At 37.8% G+C, this 23,300-nt stretch overlaps 1 protein-coding gene across 5 annotated transcripts in view; it reads left to right on the forward strand.

Moving 5' to 3' along the window:
• Positions 1-23,300, forward strand: part of CD96 (CD96 molecule) — a 93,535-nt gene that overhangs the window by 4,304 nt on the left and 65,931 nt on the right. For all 5 annotated transcript variants that reach the window (XM_032852173.1, XM_032852175.1, XM_032852174.1 and 2 more), the window contains exon 3: positions 15,186-15,310. In XM_032852173.1, the coding sequence (XP_032708064.1) occupies positions 15,186-15,310 (125 nt within the window). The remainder of the gene's footprint in view (positions 1-15,185; positions 15,311-23,300) is intronic.

Here is a 23,300-nt window from a genome sequence, read left to right on the forward strand (position 1 = left end):
AAATGGGTCCTCCTCCCTCTTTTTTTTTATATTTGCCTACTACGGAACCCAGTGGAACATTGAACATACATTAGCACAGGTACACGGTGACCTTGGTTTTAGATAAAGTTTTTGTACCTTTTGTCTAAATCTGTAAAATATACTATTGCACCTCTGAGGATCTAAAGCCTCCCCTGAGAACTGGCAAGATGGATTGATGTTCCCTCTAGTAAATAAGGGATAGGGGACAGCTCAACATGTGGACAGCACTGGAGAAGAGGTAGTACGTTACCCGGAAAGGAGAGTGACATTGCCTTTAAGGAAGGCATATTTCTTAAAATAACAGGCAACTCAAAGAAGCCAAGTTTAGCTTTTAAAAACTGCAAATCTCTGGAGAGGCAGAAGCCATGTCTACACGCTTTGTGGTTAGAAATTTCCCAGTCTTCTGATTGTAACTTTGCTGCTTGTCAGCTGGACCAGATTGAAAAAAAGAAATGGCCTCAATATTAAAGAAATCGTTCTGATATTGGGTACCGAGTACAAAGAGAGCAAAATACGAAAGAGCAAAACAGAAAGGGACAAAACATCCTTCATTACAGAGTGACCAAAAGTGTAAGCCTGGTGGAGAGTGAAAGGGTAGACACTGAACTCTGATGAGGCAGTGCCATTCAAAAGCCCTGTCAAGTCCCCACCCCAATGACACATCTCTTCCCCCATTATTCCTTTGATCTTCCTTCTCTTCCTCTCTCACTCATGCCATTTCCCTTGTATACCCCTGGGAGATCTTCAGGTTCACGAGCTAGGTGGGTAAGCAAAGCACACACGAAGTGTAAACACTTACAAAATACATGAACAGAGGCAAATTGAGATGGTATATAAGAATCTAAATATGAAAATCTGGAGACCACAGGTGGTTGGGACCTCTTGTCTCCTTTCTCTTGTCCTCTGAGCCATTCTCCTCCCCGTCTGTTCATAAAACAGTGTCTGTCCCCATGTTCTGGAAGGCCTGAGAAGGGATTCTGTTCTCTTTTCACAGTATTTTGTTCCTTTGTGTGAGCTGGTGCTCTGAGGCTGCAGATGAGAAATTATAATGAACACTTGGGCTTTGCTTCTTTTTCATTTTCACCTGACAGCGTTTCCTCCTGGGTTAGCTTTCGAGTTACCCCGAGACATGCAGTTTTCTGAGCTAAACCCTTAGTTGCTATAATTAATCCAGGTTTCCTGGATTTTGTTTTCTTATGTTAAGTGCCTGAGATTGTAGGATTTTTGATGTATTTTAAAATTTGAAGTTACTAGTTTCTGTTATTAAAGTACAATGTGACTCTAATTTCCCAGATCATGAAAAAGCCTTAAAGGGCCATTAACGTTGTGACTGGAAGCAGTAGGAGGGGAAGAAGTAATGGTAATATAAGGAGGAGGAGGTAGATAATAGAAGTAGTATAGAATATGATAAAAGAACTATTATATTACTAGTAATGGAATATACTATCTTGATAATATAATCTTGGTAATTTGACTACCCTGTCCAGAAGCATAATATGCTCTTTGACTCTCTCTTCTAGTTTTATTGAGAATATAATTGACATATGACATTGTATTTGTTTTAGGTGTGCAACAGATGATTTGATACTTATATACATCTCATGAAATGATCACCACAATAAGTTTAGTTAATATCCATCACCTCACAGAGTTAATTTTTTTTCTTGTGATGAGAACTTTTAAGATTTACTCTCTTAGCAACTTTCAAATATATGATATAGTATTGTTAACTTTAGTCACCAAGCTGTATGTTTTACTTTCAGAATTTATATGTCTCATAATTGGAAGTTTGTACCTCTTGACCCTCTTCACTCATTTCACCCCCACACCCACCTCTGGCAACTGCCAACCTATTCTCTGTACCAATGAATTATTTTGTTTTGTTTTTAAAGTTCCACATAGAAATAAAATCAGAGTATTTGTCTTTCTTTTGTTCATGTAGTATATAACACCTTCAAGATCCATCCATGTCGTCACAAATGGTAGAATTTCCATTTTTTTTTTTTAATGAATGAATACTATTTACTTGTATATTAGAATATTTTCTTTACCCATTCATCCACTGGTGGACACTTGGGTGGGCACTTGTAAATAGTGCTGCAATGAACATGGGGATGCATATATCTTTTCAAGGTGATGATTTTATTTTCCTTAGATATATACCTAGAAGTAGAAATGTTGGATCATATGGTAGTCCTGATTTTATTTTTTTTTAAGATTTTATTTATTTGTTTGAGCGAAAGAGAGAATCTTCAAGCAGACTCCCCACTGAGTGAGGAGCCCAAGGCTGGGCTCGATCCTACCACCCTTGAGATCATGACCTGAGCCAAAACCAAGAGCTAGAAGCTTAATTGACTGAGCCACCCAGGTGCCCTGATAATTCTATTTTTAATTTTCTGAGGAGCCTCCATACTGTTTTCCAGAGTGGCTGCACCAGTTTGCATTTCCACCAAAAGTGCACAAGTGCTGCCTCTTCTCCATATCTTTTCCAATATTTGTTAACTTACCTTTTTGATAATATTCATTTTAACAGGTGTGAGGTGATATTGTTGTTTTGATTTGCATTTCTCTGTTAGTGATGGGGAGGCCTTTTCCTTGCCTATTGGATACTTGGATATCTTTTTTTTTTTTTTACTTTTTTTTTTTTTAAAGATTTTATTTATTTATTTGACTGACAGAAATCACAAGTAGGCAGAGAGGCAGGCACAGAGACAGGGGGAGGCAGGCTCCCTGCCAAGCAGAGAACCCGATGTGGGGCTCAATCCCAGGACCCTGGGATCATGACCTGAGCCAAAGGCAGAGGCTTTAACCTGCTAAGCCACCCAGGCACCCCTGGATGCTTGGTTGGATATCTTATTTGGAAAAGTGTCTGATCAGTTTCTCTGGCCATTTTTAATTTGGATTGTTTGTTTTGTTACTGTTGAGTTGTATGACTTGTTTATATATTTTGGATATTAACCCCTTATCAGATATGTAATTTATAAATATTTTCTTCCATTCCATAGGTTGCCTTTTCACTTTATTGATGTTTTCCTCTGCTGGGAAGAAGCTTTTTAGTTTGATACAGACCCGTTGCTTATTTTTGCTTTTTCCGCCTTTGGTTTTGGTGTCAAATCCAAAAAATCATTGCCAAGGCCAAAAAATCATTGCTCCTATGTTTTCTTCTACAAGTCTTATGTTTGGAGTTTTATATTCAAGTTTTTAATCCATTTTGACTTGGGCTTTATGTAGGGTGGAATACAGGAGTACAGTTTCATTCTTTTGCATGCAGCTATCTCATTTCCCCAACATCATTGTTCAAAGAGACTACGCTTTCCCCATTTTGTCTTCTTGGCTCCTTTCATAATAATATTGTTATAAATTAATTGATCCTACATGTGGGTTTATTTCTGGGCACTGTTTCACTGACGTATGTGTCTATTTTTATAGCATGGTTTGTTCTTGAGCTTGAATGCTGGCTCTTCTTAAATTCTTGTATTCAGTCTTTATCCAACAAATATTTTTGATTGCTTAAAATACAGGGACACAATCGAGACATGACTCTGTCATCAGGAATCATGAAGTTCAATGGGAAGAGACAAAATAACCAAAAAAACCAAACAAACAAAGGCCAAATTGCAACAGTGAAAAATGCTCTTGCAGTCAGAAAGTGGTGTTTTGAGAAGATGTAATAGGAAAATCAGGAACGGTTTCCTGGGGAAGTGATGCTTGAGCAGGAATTAACTAGATAAATATGGTGAAGACAGCTTTACATAAAACAGGATGTGTAAAGGCTCTGTGGTGGTTAGGAGATATTGCAAGTATGGGGGATTTTCAAAGGTATGGCTTGAGCAGAAGGATTAAAAGGGAAGCCTTTGAAGAAGAGGCTAGTTACAAACTTAAGTTTTACCTTTATCCTAGGAGCTATGGAAACTAATTGGAAGGTGGTTGTTGATTTTTTTTGAATTTTGCATTTCAAAAAGATCTTTATTGCACGATTATAGAGAATTGATTGAGAAAAGATAGAGAGGATAATGTAGGTAAGTTAAGACAGGACAGAAATCTAAGTGAGATAACATTGAGTAGAGTGGCAGTGAGGTACCTGGGGAGAAGTGTTCAAATTAGAAGTATATTTTAGAGATTCACCCTACAGGATGTAGTATTGGATTGCGTGCATGGAATAAGGAACAAAAAGCAGTATCAAGAATGAAGCTTTGGTTTTGAATGTGTGGAACAGGAAAAAATGGGGGGATGACTCCTTATGTTAGGAAAAACTGGAGGACAATCTAATCATGCAGGAGTTGTTTGGAGTTTGACTGAATTTTATTTTGTACATGTTGAGTTACATGGGAAGTTGACACATTGAGGAGATAAGGAAAGAGATATACAACTCCTGCTCTAGAAGAGAGGTTTAAGCCGAAGATACCAATTGGTGAACTATATGAGTATATGCTAACTGAGGTTTGGGGAGTGAAAGAGTTCATGTAGGCAGAGAAAATCAAGTGAGAAAAGCAATGTAGCCCTTCAGCTGAGATAGATGGAGAAAGATAAATCTTCAAAGGATTAGAAGAGAGACTCAAGAGGCAGCAGTAAAACCGGGAGAGAATTTGGCTCACAAAAAAACTAGAATGATAATATTTCCTGAAAGGAGTAACTATCAATTCTGATGTTTCTGAAAGGATAGCATGGTTATTGGATTATATTTAGGAACAAGGATGTTATTGATCACCTTAACAGAGGCTGTTTCTGTGGCACGGAAGAGAGATGGAAGTCAGACTCAGGGGAGCACAGGAGTGAGTAGGAGGCAAGGAAATGGAGACAACAAATGTCGACACAACTTCTAAGAAATCTGTCAGGAGTAAGGGGAACGGTATGAGTGCTCAAATGAGGGTTTGCGTCAACGTTGTGCGGTAGTGGGTTGGTTTTAATTAATGCAAGATGACTGGCTAAGCTTCAAAACCAAGTCAGAGTTGAAAGAGAGTGGTTAAATAAACCATAGAAAAACTACAATAAATAAACTAAGGTTTCTGTGAATATAGGGGCAATGAGATCTATAACATCAGTACTACAGGTATCCTGAAATTGGACAAAAGGACAGTTTTTTAAAATTATGTAACAGGAAGAAGGAAATTGGAATAAGTGCATATGATGAGGGCGGTGCCCTCTTCTATCTTCTCTAAAATGGGAAACATGGGGCAGCTGGGTGGCACAGTTGGTTAAACATCCAACTCTTGGTTTCGGCTCAGATTGTGATCTCAGGGTCATGAAATGGAGGCCCTGCATCAGGTTCGGGTTGTTGTGGAGTCCACTGGGGATACTCTCTCCCTCTCCCATTGCCCCTCCTGGTTGTTCTCCTTTTCTTCTCTCTCTCTCTCTCTAATAAATAAATCTTCAAAAATAAATTAAATTAAATGAAATAGGATACAAAGTTATCTTCACGTAGAGAGAGGGGAGGAGTCTTCAGAAAAGAGATTGGCCAAAGTTTGAAATAACCTCTATGAATAGAGGGAAAATAAGGTAACTAGGTAAATGTATTTGAATTTTCAGTTAGTGTAGACTATACGTGTGAGTATGGTAAGAAATTGTAGTGAAGACAATTTCCTTTCACCGATAGTGCTTGGCTGCTTGGGTCTGGGCATTAAAAAGTAGATAGCTGAAGTTAACTATTGGATTCCCTATATATTAGCGAGGGGTGAGGAGAAAGAGCCAAGGGAATTGGGATATTAGCAAGAATGTTACTGTAATGATGGACTGTGGATCTTTTCTAGATAATGAGGGAAGTAAAGCAAAGAAAGCTCAGGGATTGGGAGAAAGTAGAAATCAACTCATTTAAAGATTGAATGAGGACAAAGAACAGTTGAGACAAAATTAGTTGCACAAAACAACCAGCAGGAGTGTTTGTAGGTTTGTAGTGATTTTGTAGGTGGAGCAGTTAGGTGTGGCACAGAGATTCCAAACGGGATCATGACAGTGGACAGCAGAAATGGAGTGGAGACAGTGGGGATAACAGTGGCAGACTGAGGGGGCCAGGTGGTGGATGGGCAATGGCACGGTAACTGAAATCACTTAGGATTGTATCAGGGTTGCAATCTGGATAACGGAGATCTTCAAAGAATAATGGATGAGGACTGGGACATCAGAGTGGGAGCTGACAAACTTGAAGGGCCACATAGCAAATAGTTCAGGCTTTGTCCATACAGCCTGTACAACCTCTGTCAAAACTGTTCAACTCTGCTGTACCATGAACGTACTTACAGTCAATATGTAAGCTAAGGGGACTGGGGGTTGCTGCAGAACTTGATTTACCAAAGCAGCCACTAGATTTGACCCACAGGCCATAGTTTGTTACAGTCACCGAGTAAGAGGATAATAGCAGTGAATCTGGAGAGAGAAGGATTAGTTTTTCTCAAAGTATGTTACATATAGCTGGCAATACTCAAGATGAATTCAGATGATTCATGAAAAGATTTTAAAACCTCTAATTGTGGAAAGTTTCAAACATGCAAAATTATATATTATAGTATAATGAGCTCCCACAGAGTAAACATGCAACTTCAGTCATTATTAACTCACAGTCTTGTTTCATTTACCCTTAGCAACTACCACCTCCCAGATTAAACTGTTCCAAAATATCTTATTTATTTTAGAATGATTCTTTGAAAGCTAAAGATGATGTATATATATAAAACCATGATACCACTACCAGAACTAAAAATAACTAGTAAATTCCTAATACCATGAAATAACCAGTTGACCTCATAGTTGTTATTTTTATATTTTGGTTATTTAAATTGGATTCACATCAATTCAAAGTACTGTGATAATTTGAAAACTCGCTTTTATTTTTTAATTTTAATTTAATTTTTTAATTTATTTTTTAAAGATTTTATTTATTTATTTGACAGAGAGAGACACAGTGAGAGAGGAAACACAAGCAGGGGGAGTGGGAGAAGGAGAAGCAGGGTTCCTGCTGAGCAGGAAGCCTGATGCGGGGCTCAACCCCAGGGTCCTGGGATCATGACCTGAGCCCAAGGCAGCCTCCAAGCCAACTGAGCCACCCAGGCGCCCCTCTTGTATTTTTTTTTCAAAGACTTTATTTATTTATTCGAGAAAGATAGAGAGCATGTGCGTAGGGGGTAAGAGGCAGAGGGAGAGGGAGAAGCAGACTCCCTGCTAAGTGGAGAGCAGGACACCCCAAAACTCCCTTTTAATCTGAAGATTATTTTATATTTCTTACTTTTCTTCTCCAAAATATTTGCTAAGTAAATTTGGGTCTTTATCCTGTAAAATCAGCCACAGCCTGGATTTTGCTCCTGTATCCCTTGGTATCTCCATGTTCCTTGTTTACTATTTTATCGAATATAGAGATTTGATCACATTAACTTTTTGCTTTTATTTTTTGTGTTTTTTGGCACAAGTACTTCATAGATGAATTGCATAGTTACATCAGACGCACATAATGTCTGGGGATGTGATGTTAAGTGCCATTGATAAGTATTGCCTAGATCCATTAATTCATTGTGGGTTGACAAAGAGTGTTGCTCAAATTCTATCATTCTTGTATTTATTACCTGAAGTCTTCTTGTAGAGAAATTTCCTCTCAGGAGACAATTATTTAATAGATGTACAGTTTGTATAAGAAAAACAAACAGATGCTTGATTCTTTCCCTTTATTTATCAGTTTTAAAAATGAGTTGGCTCACTAGCACTCTTATAAGGTGATCAAAAAGTATTTTGTATTAAGTATTATGAATTCAGGGGCACCTGGGTGGCTCTGTGGGTTAAAGTCTCTGCCTCCGGCTCAGGTCATGATCTCAGGGTCCTGGGATTGAGCCCCGCATCAGGCTCTCTGCTCAGCAGGGAGCCTGCTTCCCCCTCTCTCTTTGCCTGTCTCTCTGCCTACTTATGACCTCTGTCAAATAAATAAATAAAATATTTTTTAAAACGTATTATGAATTCATATGAATTTGAACATATTGATGAATTTCAGTTCATTATGGTTATTATCCTTGTTATGCTGAAAATGTCATGTGTGTAAAATCTATTAGTCCTCTGTGATATAAGTTGCAGATATTTTCCCAGTTTGTCATCTGTCCTTATTTGCTTGTGATACTGTTTCCAATGCAGTGTAATTCTTACTTTTATGGAAAAGTTTTCCCCATTCTCAGATTATATAGAAATTCACTCACGTTATTTCTAACATTTGCATGGATTTTTATTAGCGTTTACATTTGTGATGCCAGATTTCAAGTATTTAAAAATGTGCCTAAGTTTCTACTTTTGTATATCTCTAATACTTTCTATATTTTCTCTGTTTTTCCTTTCTATAGTTTAGAAATTTTCTTTTGACTTATACTTCCAATTCACAAATCGTATTTATTGTGATGTCCAATTAAGTTTTCAACCCAATCAAATTAGTTCTTAATTTCTGATCTAATATTTTTAAGTTTCTGTTTTTGGTAGATTTTTAATTCTTTGATGAAATTGTCCATTCTTTCATTTACTTATCTTTATCTCTATTCTTGAGTATATTAAAAAGAGCTATTTTAAACCTGGCGATTTCACAGACCTGTACCCCTGGGGCTAATAATACATTATATGTTAATTTTAAAAGAAGCTATTTTAATATTCTTGTTGGATAACTTCAATGTCAGGATCATTCTTATGTCTGTTTCTATGTTTATTTTCTCTCTCTCTCTCTCTTTCTCTTTTTGCAACTTCTTCCAGCATATATTTTCTTTTCATTATTACTGTCAGCATATATATAATGTACATATTATATATATTATATATTAATAAAATAAACCCAACAGAACAGTGCTAAAATTAATGGTTTAAAAATTTTCTGTTCTTAAATTAAGAGAAAAAAGAGAGAACTATATATGTAATCTTTTATATTTACCCTTATATTTACCATTTCCTGTGCACTTCATTCCACCTCATGAAGTTACTAGTTGGTATCATTTCCTTTCAGCATAAAGGACTCTAGAATTTCATGTAAGACAAATCTACTTGCCATGAATCCTGCTTTTGCATTTTTACTTTTGAAGGATAGTTTCACTGAACGCAGCATTGTTAAGTGGGTTGCTTTTTCTTTCAGCATTCATTTTGCATATATCTTCTGATCTCCGTTTTTTCTGGTGAGAAGTGAGCCATTAATTGTATTATTGGTCTCTGCATGTGATTGTTCTGTTTTGTTTTGTTTTTCTTGCTTATTTCACTCACTGCTTCCATAATTCCCTCTTTGCTTTTGGCTTCCTGCAGGTATAATATGCCTAGGTGGGTTTCTCCTTGTGTTTAACTTTTTTGAGTTTTAAGATTCCTGGAGGTTAGATTAACCTGGAGGTAGAGTAACTTCACAGAAAGTTTTTAAAAATCAAATATGAAGTTTTGGGCCATTATTTCTTCAAGCGTTTGTTCTGTCCCACCCTCTTTCATCTCTCCTGCTATTGACTCCCATTGCCTACATGTAAGGACTCTTGATACTGTCCTATATGTCCTGAAGCTCTGTTTTCCTTCAATCTTCTTTCTCCCTTTTCTTCAGATTTTTTTATATATATACACGTGTGTATATATATATTTAGATTATTTATTTGGGAGAAAAAGAGAGAGAGACAACACAGGTGGGAGGGGCAGCAGGAGAGGGAGAGAGAGAGTCCTAAGCAGACTCCATGCTGAGTGCAGAGCCTGATGTGGGGCTCAGTCTCATGACCCTGAGATCATGACCTAAGCCAAAACCAAGTGTCAGATGCTTAACCAACTGCACCATCCAGGTGCCCCTAGGTCATTTATATTAATCAATATTCAAATATACTGATTCTTTAGCTTCTGCCCTCTCAGATTGGCTATTGACCATCCCTAGGAAATTTTTTATTATTGACTTTTCAACTCTAGAATAATTATTTGGCTCGTTTGATAGTTTTCTATTTCTCCACTAAGATTCCCTATTTTTTGAGTCATTTCGTCATCTTTTGTTTTAATCCCATGAATATTTTTATAAGAACTGCTTTAATGTCTGTTAAAGCCAATGTAGGAATCAGTTTCAACTAACTGTTTTTTTCCTGAGCATGGACATGCTTTCCTCTTTTCTTCATGTATCATCTTTTTGTTGTTGTTGTTGTTGAAAACTAGGCATAAAAATAATAATAATAATGTGACAACTCTAAATCCAGTGGAGTTTTTTTAAGTTTCCTTTTTTTTTTTTGAATTTTGGTAACTAACCATACCTAAATTATAAAATCTGTTTCCTCGTCAGTGTGTGAAGATTTTTCTGCTCAGCTTTTTATTATACTTACTATGTCTTTAGTTTAGTTTCCAACGAATTGCCCCTGCATTGGCAAAGCCCTTTTATTGGTCCACCAATGAATTTGACAAAAGTTGTGCTCAAATTCCTCAAGCCTGTTAGGCTTCCACCCCCTACATATAGATGTGTGTGTGCTGGGTTGAGGGGGGTGGTTAGAGGGTGCTTTCAAAGTTGCAGACCGTAACACGATCTCCCTTGGCTTTTGCTTTTCAATAAGCTCCCCGAGGTCTCCCCACTCACCTGTGTATTTTCCCGATCAGCCTGGGATGGGTAGACAACTTATCTTAGCTATTCCATGACTCTCTAATTTCCAGACTCTCCATGTTAAATGTCTGTCTGGTCTGCTACTCACCCCAAATGGGATTTGCAAACCCATGCTAACCAAGCTTCAGTTTTTCTCTGTTTTCCTACCAAGTTTGTGCCTGTTAGCTAACAAAGTGAAGGATCTGCACACTCAGATCTAATTTAAGTCTGCTTCTTCTGGAAGAAAAGCTGCTGTTTCTTGCAGGCATCTCCAAGATGGTAAAGCTACCTTTCTCACTGACAACACTGGGGAAGGGGAATGGAAGGATTCCTAGGCAAGCAGAGTAAAGACTCCTGCTATTCTACTGAAGTTCTAGCGTTTTTCTAAGAAGAGATGTTTCTCAATTACATGTTTGCCTTTGGTCTTGAAATGATAGTTTTTATAATTTGCTCAGTTTCATACATGGCTTTTTTCACTGACCTTTTCGTGGCCCCATAGCCACAAGCACCTCAACCCTCCCCCTGCCCCATTTGTGATCCTTATGTTTTCTCTTTATTTTATTTTTTAAAGTTTATTTATTTATTTATTTATTTGAGAGAGACAGACAGTGAGAGAGGGAATGCAAGCAGGGGAAGTGGGAGAGGGAGAAGCAGGCTTCCCGCTGAGTATGGAGCCCAATGTGGGAATTAATCCCAGGACCCTAGGATCATGACTAAGCCGAAGGCAGAAGCTTAATGAACTGAGCCACTAGGTGCCCTTTTTGCATTATTTTAAAATATGTATTTATTACTACTCTCTTCCTTATAACAATGATTTATTTTTAGTGCTAAAGATGAACATAGATTCAACACTCACCCCAGACTTTACATAAATCTCTCCCTAGTCTAAAGTGTATTCTGTTGGAGAATCCTCAGGAAGTGCTCATGGGAGCAATATTCCCTGACTTCTTACACATGGCTCTAACAGGTTTTATGTAGCCTTCATATCAAAAAGCTAATTTTGCTGAATATAAAATCATTAGCTCACATTTTCTTTCCTTGAGTACATTAAATATGTTGCTACATTATTTTTTGGCATGAAGAGTTGCTGTCAAAAAGTTAATAATAATCCTATTTTTCCATAACTGACTTTTTAAAAATGCCATTATAGTAATTTGCTTAATGTCTATTCTGAGCCTATTTTCCTACTTTTTCAGTATACTCTTTTAATATGTATTTGCTAATCATTTTCTACTTTAAGAAACTGTACTTGAATTACAATTTTTAGTATTTTTTTCTGTCTACTCCTTATTTACTTCAGTGCCTTCTATTATACACACTTTCAATCTTCTTTGCTTATCATTTTCTTTGAAAGTGATACTTTTTCTTTTAAAATTTATTATTTATTAATTTATTTAAAAATTCCCTTTCATTCGATTTTAAAATTTCTTTTAGTGCATTAACTTTTGGGCCAATATGTTCTTGTTTTTCTTCTAGTTTGCTCTTAATTTCTACAATGAGTTGTTATTTCCAGCCCATTCCTGGATTCTCTCACCTGTCACTGCTGAGCTTCCTTCTTTCCAGTTGACTCATTTAGCAGTCTTGTTAAAATTTTTTGCAGCTCATATCATTTCCCTTATTTCTTTCACCTCGTTTTGAGTTATTAGTCTACAGTTTTTATTTACTGTGAAATTATCTTTTTCTAATATGCTGCCATTGTTAAGGGGATATTCTTTTGTTCTCTCTTCTCTTTCTTCTCATGGTCTCTTTATGTGTGATTTTACCCCATTCCTTTTCTATTGCTCACGCTTAAGGTAAATGCATGTTGATTTTTGCTATGGAAGGGTGGACCAGGCTAGCTTTTTTAAAGTCTTCAGCGTCTCTAGAGCCCTCTCTTCTGTTATTTTCAAGGTAAATAATATGCTATTGTACTTTCTGAGATACACTTCTTTTCCTTCTATCCCTCACTTTTATCTAAATTGCTTGTTTGCTTTCTCCTTTTGGACCTGCCCTGTTTAATTTGGATTCTACTCCCAGGGTTTTCTTCCCAGTGCGGGATCTGTCTAAAAAGCACTCGCTGTCCCAGCACTGACAAGCCTCTTCTTGTTTCCCTTGAAGGCACTGGTAAAAAATCTGGTGCCTACAAACTCCTTTCTACTTTTCTGCTGCTGTTCTCAGATTAGTCTGCATGTCTTTCCAGTTGCTTTTGTTGGGGGGTGAGGGAGGGGGTAGAGGAGAAGTTCTCTAGTTCTGAGGGAAATAAGAAGCCCAGTCAATTTTCCTTGTTGATTTCTGCTCAGTTGCTGATACTGCAGTGGTCCAGTGATTTGTCCCCATCTATTAATGGGGACGTACTGTTAATGAGTGTTCCTACACATATTTCCTATGTGTTTTTAGGTTTGCTGCTCTAGTTACTTTGTTTTTATAGGGAGTTTCAGGAATATTTAAAAAGTGAGGTTGGTTGCATTCCCAACTTCCCAGAATCTGGATCAACTTTACAAAATTTTAAATTTTAAATACTTATTAAAATTTTAAATTTTAAATACTTACTTATTAAAATATAATTAACATATCAAGTGGATTTCATGCACTTCTCAAATATTAGTGCCTAGACCATCCTCTGTTTAAAATAAACTTATGTAAGTAAAACAATTATAAAAACAATTACAGTAATATCAGGAATAAAATTAAATGGTAGTAATGATAGTAATGATGGTAAGCAGTCCTGGCAAGCAGTTTCAGTGGTAGTATACAAATAACTCTATTTGGAAGTACTGTTATAGCTAAATTGTCTTAACCATAAAAGACAGGATTTTTTTTTTCTTTTAATGGATTGGAATAATATTTGGAAGTGGTAATGAGGAGCAAGAAAGGCACTGGTCCCACATCCTCATTTTGAGGAAATAAGGGCATAAGAAAATAAACAGCCACTATTTGGGAATGATGTAGGAAAGATGTGCCTAATGGAGAGGCCTGGTTTCAATTAAGGAAGGCAGGAGGGATGAATTTTCAGTAAAGCTTCTATTGCTAAGACATTGGAATATAATGAAGTCCTACAGGGTGCATATACCAAACTGAGAAATATTTCACTTAAAAATAAATGCCGTTAATAATAATGAGGATACTCATACCCATTAAATTCATAGACTTTTAAAAAAAATTTATTTATTTATTTGACAGAGAGAGAGAGATCACAAGTAGGCAGAGAGGCAGGCAGAGAGGGAGGAAGGGAAGCAGACTCCCTGATGAGCAGAGAGCCCGATGTGGGGCTCGATCCCAGGACCCTAAGATCATGACCTGAGCCGAAGGCAGAGGCTTAACCCACTGAGCCACCCAGGTGCCCCCAAAATTCACAGAATAAGTAGTTGAATGGTCAGAAGAAAGCTGTTAGTATAAGGATAATCCTTGCTATCTAGGTTATAGTAGTTTAAATAAACTAAAAACCCAAACTGAAAGAACGTATGATTCAGTAATTGGAAATGACAAACCAAATGATGATGTATATATATGACAGCAAAAAAAATCGAGCAAAAATACGGGTAACATTTGTTGGTTAAAAGGACTGAAAAGCATGAGAAAACATATGCATACAAACAAGAGTTGTATAGACATGGAAAAAAGAAAATCAGATTTTCGGGATATTAAGATGATAGAGTTCATTTGTAAACTATTCTTTGATGTTATTGTAGTTTAGTCACAAATGCGTATGTGTGTGTGTATGACTTCGCAAGGAGAGCCTGGGAAACTGATATTTGTCTCATATGACCTTTAAAATGAAGAATAAATACATAAATAAATAATCCATTAGCATTAGTGCCTTCTTCAGAGTTTCCTTATGTATCTTTCTATATCATTCCCTCTTTGGAGGAATATTTGTAAGTTCTAGAAAGACAGCTCAGAGGGGCAATAAGGCAGTAAAAAGATCAGCGAATGGCAGAGTCTGGCAGGAGGGAGGAATGAATAGGTAGAGCACAGAGGACTTTTAGGGCAGCGACACTGTTCTGTGTGACACTGCAGTGGTAAATGCAGGTCATTATATAGCCCTCAACACCCATGGAATGTTCAGGGCCAAGGAGGAACTCTAATGTAAACAAGCTATGGGCTTGGGATGACAATGATGTGTCAATGTAGCTTTATCAATTTTAACGATACAATCACCACCGTGATTAGGAATGTTAAGGGGGGAGAGGTGGCTTGTGCATGCAAGGGAGACAAGGGAGGTATGGGAACTCTCGTAATTTCCATTCAATTTTGCTATGACCCTAAAATGTCTCTAAAAAAAACTTTAAACCTATTAGGATTTTTCATAAGACAGTTAGAGGCCAGGCTATAAAGTTTTATATTCCAACTGATCAAAAAGATAGGATCTGAAGCTTAAAGCACCATTTTGGGGTCAAAGCAGAGGAACATACCAGATTGTTGAGTTGGACTCTTTTAGGGGAGTTTCCTTGTAATTTTTCAGTGATAAGCAGCTCTCCGATTCTCAGTGGTTCCTTTTTGCCATTTATACAATGAGGAGTATAGTGGGGTTTTGCCTTGTCCTAGGTGTCTCCTGAGAGCAGATGAAGCTCTCCACTAAAATTGTTCTTGTTTCTTTCACAAAAAGCATTTTATAGACTGATCACATATTCATGTCTCTTTCACCTATATTTTATTATAGTCACACAGGATGAATTGAGAAGCAGCCATATAATAGAAGTACAGATAAATCAGACTCTGGAAATACCATGCTTTCAAGACACCTCCTCAGAAATTTCGTCTGAGTTCACCTTTGCATGGTTGGTGGTAAGTGTTGCCCTTTTCAGTGAATAACTACAATGATCTTTAAATATTAATGAAATAGAAACGAATAACAAGTAATAATAGGGAAGGAAGCACACAGGTAGAAGGTTGGGGACTGGCAGGGGAAGGAAGGGTGAGTACTAAGATTCCTTCCAACTCAGCAAGCCTCTGGGTCTATGAATACAGTAATTTAAAAATTAGTTCCTAAAGGTTAGTTTCTATTTCAAGCCATATACCAAACCCTGATTACAGAGAGAAAAGAGTGTGATGGTGTCCTGGAGAGGAGCCACATGCAGCAGAAACCCTTACGTACAAATAATTGTCTTATAAACAACATATGCAGAGGGAGAGACCCCTTTTCCTAGAATGCTTGCTGCTACATCCTGGGGAATATGCAACATTCCTTTAGATGGGGACACACAAACTCTAATGCTTACAAGATACAGGAGGAAACATACACAAGAGAAGCAGGACTATATGAGAAGCAGCCAGCTCAGTTGTATTATCGCCACAGGTTGGGCCAGGCCCATAGCTGCCATGTTTTCTGACATGGGAAGGGAGGGAGGAAGGGAGGGAGGGAGGGAGGGAGAAGAGGGAAGGGAGGAAGGGAAGGAGGGAAGGGGAAGAGAAGGAAGAAAAGGAAGGAAAAAAAAAGAAAAAGAAAAAGAAGCCAGAAACCTAGATTTCTATGAAAAACTTCCCAAGGCAATCCAACCAAATGGCAGCTAGCTTTAATCTAAATCTATAGTAAACCTCTAATATTGTTAAACTGGTTGATGACACAAGACTAACACAAAGATAACCATAAGCGCTGTTTTGAGAATCACATAATGGGGTGTTGATTTAGATGATCCAGAGCATGATTTTGATTATTTTTAGATTGTCATCAAAATGAAAACACAAGATTTAAAAATTCTTGCTGAACTCCTAGATCTCCATGAATACAGTGGCTGATACACTTGCAAAATGCTGTATCCACATAAATGATCACTTATATTATGAGTTACCTAAATTTTTGTGGCCCGGCTTAGAAACTAGACCCTTCATATACAAAGATCTGTCTGACAATATGCCAAATCCAAAATAATGGACTTGCAAGGAGGCCTCAGAATACAACCTACTGATGAGTTTTCAGTGTCTAGATATATTTTTTTTGGATAGTCAGTAGGATGAAAAGAAAAAAAAATGTTCTAAAATAACTTTCTCAGACTGTCCTAAAATCTACAGTGTCTTTTTGTCATCTGTCAAAAAACACCTTCTTTCCCCTTTGTACGGTTTGGTTTCCAAAACGTAGATCTTCCTATCATTACATCTATCATTAGTATAAGTCAGTTGTTCTTAACAAACATGATACAAAGTGGCTCTCAGAAAAAAGTTGAAAAGAGGACATAATCTCAAGAGGGCAGGAACTGGCTGTCCTAGACATGACAGCAATGGAAGGTCACTACACCTTGCTTGCGTTATTCATAGCTTCCACCCCAGGGCAAACATTTCCACTCTAATACCACAATTTCACTATCAAGGGGAATCATCAAGTTTAATAGTAACAATAATACAGTTTAATAAAGCTTGACTGTAGGGATTGATAGTGGCTAGTAAATTGATCTATAGTGTTCTTATCTTATCTAAAGGCTGGGTTATCTGTTTTTCCAAGCACGGGTCAATACTTTAGCCAGCCTGTGTCTTTTGTGTGACTATGAGCTTCTCCAGGGCAAAAAACTATGCCACTCATTTCAAAAATCCCTAGCCTCTCGTTTAGTACCTAGAACATAGGCGCTCAACAAAGACTCAATAAATAATTGAATGGATCTGTTTCTCTTTGTCCCTCTCCCCCACAGTCCTATTCATTGGCCTCATATTAAATGGTGGTCACTAAATTCATGCTGCCTGTTTAACTGGTTAATGAGCATCTCATTAGGTATCAACGACTAGATAACTGATAAGGCATCTTCTATGCAGTGGTTGTCTTCAAAGTAAGGAAGAAGGCTATGCAGACATTACCTGTGGATCCCGCCAGGGCATGTAAGATAAATAAGGGATGGAAAGAGTGCACCTAAGGTCACACAGTGAGGCAATCCTAAACTTCAGAAACCTCCAGCCACGCTGTCACTTTGAAGGATGTACCATGAGCAGATGACTTGAGGAATCTTTTTGAAAGAAACTTCGCTTCAAAGGGAACATCGTATTGGCAAATGTGCCGAGGAAATTCCTACTGCACATTCCCTTTTAAATGTCAAAATCTATTTGCTCCTCCGATTTACATCTGTGCTCCGCACGGTTGGCAGGTGTGGGATTCTGCAGGTCTGAGAGGAAATCCGCTGATGTGCTCGTATTAGGGAATCCACCGCAGCTGGACACAAATACCCCTCAGTCCATATTTTCGTTCTTTATCTCTTGTTAAACTGGTAGTAGTAATCATAACAAGCCAGTTGTTTTTAAAAACGTAACACACTGTGGCTTTTAGAAAAAGGTTAAAGAGCGGAGGTGGTGAAGATGAGCTGAGGAGGGCAGGAGCCTGCTGGACCAAGCTCAAAAGCTGCAAAGTGCCCCCCCTCCCCTTCAAATGCCCACTAAGCCCTGGAAGCAATTTTTTTTTAAAGATTTTGTTTGTTTATTTGACATAGAAATGGCGAGAGCAGGAACACAAGCAGGGGCAATGAGAGAGGGAGAAGCAGGATTCCCACTGAGCAGGAGCCAGATGCTGGACTCAATCCCAGGACCCTGGGATCCTGACCTGAGCCGAAGGCAGACGCCTAATCAACTGAGCCACCCGGGCATCCCTGGAAACAATTTTATAAACTAAAATTATTTTAATCTAGGTCATTGAAAAACAAAAGGCATGTCTTCTTGTATGTGGGATTTTTTAAGATCTAATTAATTCTGTTATGACACTCATGGGAAAGGTGGTCTTTGAGATCCCTCAGTTATAAAAAAGTTATTTGTACCTGACCCCATGCAAAGGCTGTGTTAAATGTGTTCATGGGTTGGTTTCTTTGCATTTGGGGAAGTTACATTCCAGGATGGCAACTACATTGAAGTAAAAGTCATCAGATGCAAATAGTGTATCCTACATTGATCTAGTGTGAGAGGTAATTAAATAAACACGAAAGGTTAATCCTTCAGTGGACACTGAGGGTTTATGTACATGATGGGATAATGAATTAAGAAGTCATAGGATGTTTGTGTTTAGGTGGTATGCAGTTGGTGGGTAAAGGACAAACAATACTTCTCCCAGTTTATGTTCTGACGCACAAGTAGAGAGTCATCCGGGAAATTCTGCAGACTTATCCTGGGAGCTTCTAAATACCGTCTGATATTCTGTTTTCATTCCAGGGTATCACCCTGATTTCCTACAGTATAAATTTAAGTTCAGTCCAACAAACATACATGACTCTGTTTTGAGTGTTAGGTCCTGTGGGGATACAAAACTACATCGCATATATTTCCTGCCATGAAATACAGCTTTAATAAAAACATAAGAAATGGCAGCCGAAAGGGAAAATCGTTTGGTTCTGCATAAATGGACCTGGAAAAGCTTCTTAGCTTATGTTTGAGCTGGATAATTAAAGAACAGCTGGCCAGCAAACATCAGACATGTACAACACCAAGACCCCGGGACCGTGAGTACAAGTTGGAAATGGAGATGAAGAGAGAGATATCATAGAAATGTTTGATTCCAAAGTTGGTGGATAAAGAGAAACCCATGATTTTTCTCCTTAAAATCATGAAAATAAGTCTATATCAGATTCAGACAGTTCAATATTTGTGATAAGGGCACATAACTAAAACCTATATGCTTATGTTTCCTTACATTTCTGTCTATAAATAAATCTTTTCTATATACTCTTCTTCAATATTTGTAATATTTTATATTTAAAGAAAAAGTGAACGGGAATTATAACCAATGTTGGTTTCCCATGCCTGTGGGAAGCCTAGCTATTCAGAAAGCAAGACTCACCTTCTACCTGATGGCAGCTGACCCAAATTGTCCTCACTGTAATCAGAAATAGAGTAGTAGCCAACCCACAAAGGACTAACAACCCATTGTGAGAATTGGAAAGATATTGTTCTGGTGCTCTACAAAGGAGACATGGGGAGTTTTGTAAGCAGCCCTCCTTGACAGCACTGACTGGAAAATAAATGGAAGAAATGTGAAGATAGGAAGCAGTTTGGAGATAAAGAAGTAATAGCTGATACAATTAACAGAATTTATTGAATGTGCTCTATACACTAAACACCTGACATGGGCTGTGGTCAACACAGCCAGGTCTGACATGGTGCTCAGGTCAGCCTGGAGATGAGATAACATCACTAAATCAAATAGTACCAAGGTCTCTTTTCTGTATTGGAAATTCTGGTTCTAGAGCAAAAACAGGAAAGCCTTCACAAATCATTTTAAGGTTTGTCATTAAGGGCATTGAGGAACATATAAGAAGAGCTTTTCATGATTCGTTATGACCCTGCCCAACCCTCATCATGCCAAATATTTTATCCAAATGCTGCCCAAAATTAAATTATACATTTATTTCTCTTCTATGGGTCATGATTTTGAGGGATTTTTTGTGAATTTATTCTTCTCCTCAAATAGACTAGAAGCAGGAAAAGCAAGGACTGTTTGTCCTACTACTTTTATGAGGCTGAGTATAGCAAAATCATTAATGGCATGAGTTTTGGGAAGGAAATTGTTGTTTTCAAATTCTGGTTCCTCTGTTTACTATGTGACCTCGGAGCTAGGATTAGGGTGAGGTGAGCAAGATCCTCTCCTTAGGTACAAAATTTAAGGGACTGCCCCCAAAATAGTAATTAAGATACATATTTTTTTTAATAATTTTATTTTTTATAAACATATATATATATATTTTTTTTCCCCCAGGGGTACAGGTCTGTGAATCTCCACGTTTACAAACTTCACAGCACTCACCATAGCACATACCCTACCCAATGTCCATAACCGCCCCCCAACCCCCCTCTGCCCAGCAACCCTCAGTTTGTTTTGTGAGATTAAGAGTCACTTATGGTTTGTCTCCCTCCCAATCCCAACTTGTTTCATTTACTCTTCTCCTACCACATTAACCCCCCATGTTGCATCTCCTCTCCCTCATATCAGGGAGATCATATGATAGTTGTCTTTCTCCGATTGACTTATTTCGCTAAGCATGGTACCCTCTAGTTCCATCCATGTTGTCGCAAATGGCAAGATTTCATTTCTTTTGATGGCTGCATAGTATTCCATTGTATATATATACCACATCTTCTTTATCCATTCGTCTGTTGATGGACATCTAGGTTCTTTCCATAGTTTGGCTATTGTAGACATTGCTGCTATAAACATTCGGGTGCACGTGCCCCTTCGGATCACTACGTTTGTATCTTTAGGGTAAATACCCAGCAGTGCAATTGCTGGGTCATAGGGTAGTTCTATTTTCAACATTTTGAGGAACCTCCATGCTGTTTTCCAGAGTGGTTGCACCAGCTTGCATTCCCACCAACAGTGTAGGAGGGTTCCCCTTTCTCCGCATCCTCGCCAGCATCTGTCATTTCCGGACTTGTTAATTTTAGCCATTCTGACTGGTGTGAGGTGGTATCTCATTGTGGTTTTGATTTGTATTTCCCTGATGCCGAGTGATATGGAGCACTTTTTCATGTGTCTGTTGGCCATCTGGATGTCTTCTTTGCAGAAATGTCTGTTCATGTCTTCTGCCCATTTCTTGATGGGATTATTTGTTCTTTGGGTGTTGAGTTTGCTAAGTTCTTTATAGATTCTGGACACTAGCCCTTTATCTGATATGTCGTTTGCAAATATCTTCTCCCATTCTGTCAGTTGTCTTTTGGTTTTGTTAACTGTTTCCTTTGCTGTGCAAAAGCTTTTGATCTTGATAAAATCCCAATAGTTCATTTTTGCCCTTGCTTCCCTTGCCTTTGGCGATGTTCCTAGGAAGATGTTGCTGCGGCTGAGGTCGAAGAGGTTGCTGCCTGTGTTCTCCTCAAGGATGTTGATGGATTCCTTTCTCACATTGAGGTCCTTCATCCATTTTGAGTCTATTTTCGTGTGTGGTGTAAGGAAATGATCCAATTTCATTTTTCTGCATGTGGCTGTCCAATTTTCCCAACACCATTTATTGAAGAGGCTGTCTTTTTTCCATTGGACATTCTTTCCTGCTTTGTCGAAGATTAGTTGACCATAGAGTTGAGGGTCTATTTCTGGGCTCTCTATTCTGTTCCATTGATCTATGTGTCTGTTTTTGTGCCAGTACCATGCTGTCTTGATGATGACAGCTTTGTAATAGAGCTTGAAGTCCGGAATTGTGATGCCACCAACTCTGGCTTTCTTTTTCAATATTCCTTTGGCTATTCGCGGTCTTTTCTGGTTCCATATAAATTTTAGGATTATTTGTTCCATTTCTTTGAAAAAAATGGATGGTACTTTGATAGGAATTGCATTAAATGTGTAGATTGCTTTAGGTAGCATAGACATTTTCACAATATTTATTCTTCCAATCCAGGAGCATGGAACATTTTTCCATTTCTTTGTGTCTTCCTCAATTTCTTTCATGAGTACTTTATAGTTTTCTGTGTATAGATTCTTAGTCTCTTTGGTTAGGTTTATTCCTAGGTATCTTATAGTTTTGGGTGCAATTGTAAATGGGATGGACTCCTTAATTTCTCTTTCTTCTGTCTTATTGTTGGTGTAGAGAAATGCGACTGATTTCTGTGCATTGATTTTATATCCTGACACATTACTGAATTCCTGTACAAGTTCTAGCAGTTTTGGAGTGGAGTCTTTTGGGTTTTCCACATATAGTATCATATCATCTGCGAAGAGTGATAGTTTGACTTCTTCTTTGCCGATTTGGATGCCTTTAATTTCTTTTTGTTGTCTGATTGCTGAGGCTAGGACTTCTAGTACTATGTTGAATAGCAGTGGTGATAACGGACATCCCTGCCGTGTTCCTGACCTTAGCGGAAAAGCTTTCAGTTTTTCTCCATTGAGAATGATATTTGCGATGGGTTTTTCATAGATGGCTTTGATAATATTGAGGTATGTGCCCTCTATCCCTACACTTTGAAGAGTTTTGATCAGGAAGGGATGCTGTACTTTGTCAAATGCTTTTTCAGCATCTATGGAGAGTATCATATGGTTCCTGTTTTTTCTTTTATTAATGTGTTGTATCACATTGATTGATTTGCGGATGTTGAACCAACCTTGCAGCCCTGGAATAAATCCCACTTGGTCGTGGTGAATAATCCTTTTAATGTACTGTTGAATCCTATTGGCTAGTATTTTGGTGAGAATTTTTGCATCTGTGTTCATCAAGGATATTGGTCTGTAGTTCTCTTTTTTGATGGGATCCTTGTCTGGTTTGGGGATCAAGGTGAGGCTGGCCTCATAAAATGAGTTTGGAAGTTTTCCTTCCATTTCTATTTTTTGGAACAGTCTCAGGAGAATAGGAATTAGTTCTTCTTTAAATGTTTGGTAGAATTCCCCCGGGAAGCCGTCTGGCCCTGGGCTTTTGTTTGTTTGGAGATTTTTGATGACTTAAGATACATATTTTAATGAACTTTTTTAAAACCAAAATTTAGGGAAAATGCATGATGAACAAAATATCAAAATTTTAAACAAAAGTAAGCTGTTGTTTTTGTCTGCTTTGAGACCCAGTTATGCTATTCACGAAGTATTTTCCAATTAGCCTGTGGTTTCTGGGACTTCATGGTATCGTGTCCCCCATGGGCACAACTTTACACAGTCATAAAAATTTCCTAATTGTAGATTTTTTATTAATTTTTTCCACCTGGTCAAAACACGGGAGAATATTTTACGAAGAGTATATAGAGGTGTACATTTTTCCTTTTGTCTCAGAATTCAGTATGACTTAGTACATGTTGCCTAATGAAGTTTTAGATCCCTCCTGTGTAAAAGGGGATGATTATAGTATGGACCTGAAGGTGGTATTGTGATGTATAAAGAAGGTAACACTAAATAACTTAGCATAGT

Source organism: Lontra canadensis, unplaced genomic scaffold (genome assembly GCF_010015895.1).
Source record: "Lontra canadensis isolate GAN:19392208 unplaced genomic scaffold, GSC_riverotter_1.0 scaffold6, whole genome shotgun sequence".
In the NCBI taxonomy this organism is placed as follows: Eukaryota; Metazoa; Chordata; class Mammalia; order Carnivora; family Mustelidae; genus Lontra; species Lontra canadensis.